This window comes from Fusarium tjaetaba (assembly GCF_013396195.1).
Source record: "Fusarium tjaetaba strain NRRL 66243 chromosome Unknown NRRL66243_c0000609, whole genome shotgun sequence".
Lineage (NCBI taxonomy): Eukaryota > Fungi > Ascomycota > Sordariomycetes > Hypocreales > Nectriaceae > Fusarium > Fusarium tjaetaba.
The window spans coordinates 1-3,089 of record NW_023501805.1 but is presented as its reverse complement, the minus strand read 5'-3'; the positions used below and the strand labels follow the sequence as shown (position 1 = coordinate 3,089).

General features: G+C 49.5%; 1 protein-coding gene across 1 annotated transcript; it reads left to right on the top strand.

The window, feature by feature from the left end:
• Positions 1 to 1,934: 1,934 nt before the first annotated feature.
• On the top strand, positions 1,935 to 3,089 carry FTJAE_14201 (amino-acid permease inda1; the record flags this gene model as incomplete). The annotated part of the gene is made up of 5 exons (XM_037347412.1): positions 1,935 to 2,170; positions 2,274 to 2,435; positions 2,484 to 2,637; positions 2,691 to 2,919; positions 2,973 to 3,089. Coding segments are annotated over 5 exons (898 nt in total), but the record flags the coding sequence as incomplete, so codon positions are not given.

Genomic DNA, 3,089 nt, shown 5'->3' with positions numbered 1-3,089 from the left:
ATGTTTTGTTGCTCCCTGAGGCCAAGATGCTGATAATGCTTCCTTTACTGACTGCAAATTCCGCGGACGCGGAACACTCGCTTACCTGCTGTTTGCGCTATAGCAGATGGCAATTTACCAGTGCGGTGATAAGGCGCTATCTGTTAGTGTACTATCAGGGCCTGGCGGTTGAATCACAGACGTCATTCCCTGGAAACTTGTTCCACCATTTCCAACGCGTGCACGCCATGGCACGGAAAGGGTTGCAGCTAATGCAAGCCAAACACAAACAAGGCTTGCCCGTTGCGTCATTCTGCCGTTTGATGGAGTTTAAACAAATCTTTATCGTCGTTTAGATTCGATGCGCGATGAATTACGCTGATCGTTTTGACGATGAAGATCAGGAAAACAAGGACAGTGGAGTTTGCTCACTGGAGCAGGGCGCTGAGTGCAGTAAGATTAGCCCTGTAAATCTCTCACTTGCGACACGAGACGGTCGAGTGGAGATCCAATACTTGCGACAAGGTTAATGGGAATTAGCTTTTGGAACCCTTAGAGCGGGAGGTTAAGGTTTGAGACGTTGTTTTTATGTAACAGCTTCCTCTTTTATCATAGATGCCTTGCGCATCGTGGATATTTCCCCAGACAATGCTCGTAACATCGCTGTCAAATGCCAAGATGAACATCAACGGGTGCCAAGCTGTCAGAGGCTTCTCCCGCCCTGCCAAGAGATCAAGCACGGTTTTAATTGGGAATATCTCTAGCTTCTTCGACTTCATTTCTATAGACAATTGAAGATGTGCTGCAAATACTCACCACCACAATTAAACACACCTTGGCATAGCCTGTTGTCGTGGGCCATCCATCCGTGCGTATGCATATTATACTTCTCACCTAAGATTTGAACCAACGAGGATCAGTACCCAAACTCTATCAATGACTGCATCCCGTACATCCCATTCCTCCTCCCATGACATGACACAAGTCAAAGTCGGTCCTACCGCAGCCAGACCCGTTTATATCCCCCTTCTCCAGACTCCAGTCAGATAAAAGCGACCTGTCTCTGCCCAATAGCCACTTCTCATAGTATGTTAGCCTCCCGATCGGCAGCTTGATAAGAGTCCTTACGGCTAGCTCGGCTCCGGGCCCGCCCCAATGATACAGGTGCTACGCCATTTGCTGCCAACTGCTCAATTTCACACGCGCACGCAGATCCAGCAGCGGATATTCCGGGGTAAGAAACTTGAATCTATGACAAATAGATTCCTCAAAAGATGACACTTTCCCCAGACTTGGGAGGAGCCCTTTGCGCGCACCTTATCGAGACTGCAGGACAGGACATCACATGTAACACCAGATAAAACATGCCTCCCCAAACCTGTAATGTAGTTGGAGAGGAATCGACGGCAATATCTTCGGATCCGAGGATGCACAGGATTAAGCTACAGCCTAACCTCAGCTCTAAAAACTTCCGATCAGTAGCACTCTTCTTTTCCCTACGTCAGCACGCGACCAAACGGTTGATAGGCTAGTTTCCCTCTCTTCCCCTGCTCCTTTTTTTCGGTGGCTTAAGCTCTGGTTCATTCGAGTATCCACTTCTTTTGCCCCAGCTGAGCAAAGTGCCGCTTTATCCGTGAGATAGAGGAGCAAGCCCCCAGTCTCCAACAACGGATCACCACAGCAATTCGAGCTGTGAAACCAACAATCAAATCAATGCAATGCTCCATGTTATTACGTACCCTTCCCAGGTACCTATCTTTCTCTGCATCCTTCCAAGAAACCACCTTCCGCTTTTCATTTAGGTCCGTGTGAGAGATGATCCCCCCGAGTTGCCACTTTTAGCTCGAGTACTGTAACAGCCGTATTGTATATATCTACCATTAGCCCGCGCTGTCTCTAATTCCCTCTGATCCTCTGACTCCTCAAGACATTGAAGTTTATCTAAGCATCTCACAATGTCGGAAATCCATCCTAAACAAGAAGCCCTCGAGGCTCAGGATACATCACCGCGATATGATGAGAAGCAGGGCACCACTGAGCCCATTGAGGATGGCCCCAAGCAGTCATGGGCGCTGCGCAATGGGCTTACTCCCGGCTCATTCGCTCCTCATGACGATTACGCAAAGGGAACCGCTGAGCTGCAGCGTGAGATGAAGCCCCGTCATCTTAACATGATCGCTATTGGTGGCAGGTCAGTCATTTTCGTTCTGTCGTCATCGTGCAACGCCGGCTTATTGCCGCCCTGCTAAATGATGACGCGCTAATATTGAATTGGTGTGCTAACTCATTTGCAGTATTGGAGCTGGTTTCTTCGTCGGTAGCGGTTCTGCTCTGCAGACTGGTGGCCCTGGTTCATTGACTATTGGTTTCTTGATCATGGGTGTCATGATCTTCAACGTTGTCTATGCTCTCGGTGAACTTGCTGTCATGTATCCCGTTTCTGGTGGTTTCTATACGTGAGTTTCCGTCATTTCCAATTAAGACGTGAGCTAACAAATCACCAGCTATGCCAACCGATTTGTTGATCCCTCTTGGGGTTTCGCCATGGGTTGGAACTATGTCATGCAATGGGCTTTCGTTCTTCCTCTTGAGTTGACAGTTTGCGGCACAGTCATTCAATACTGGGCTCCGCATACTAGCGTAGCTATCTGGGTCAGCGTAAGTTCAGCCCCCATGAAGCTATCGTGAGTCTGTCGACTGACATGTTACAGGTCTTCCTTGCTGTTATTATCCTCGTCAATATTTTCGGTACCCTTGGTTACGCCGAGGAAGAGTTCTGGGCTGCACTGCTCAAGCTCTCTGCCACCGTTATCTTCATGATCGTCGCTGTCGTCCTCGTTTGCGGTGGAGGTCCTTCTGATGGAGAGTACAGCACTTACCAGGGCGCCAAGCTCTGGTATGACCCAGGTGCCTTTCAGCACGGTTTCCGAGGCTTCTGCGGTAAGACATAATTCCCTATTTCCGTGATGCTCTTCAGGTACTAATGGTCCCAGGTGTGTTCGTCACCGCAGCCTTCTCCTTCAGTGGAACAGAACTTGTCGGTCTCGCTGCTGCCGAGGCCAAGAACCCCGCCAAGGCTCTCCCTGGCGCCATCAAGCAGGTCTTCTGGC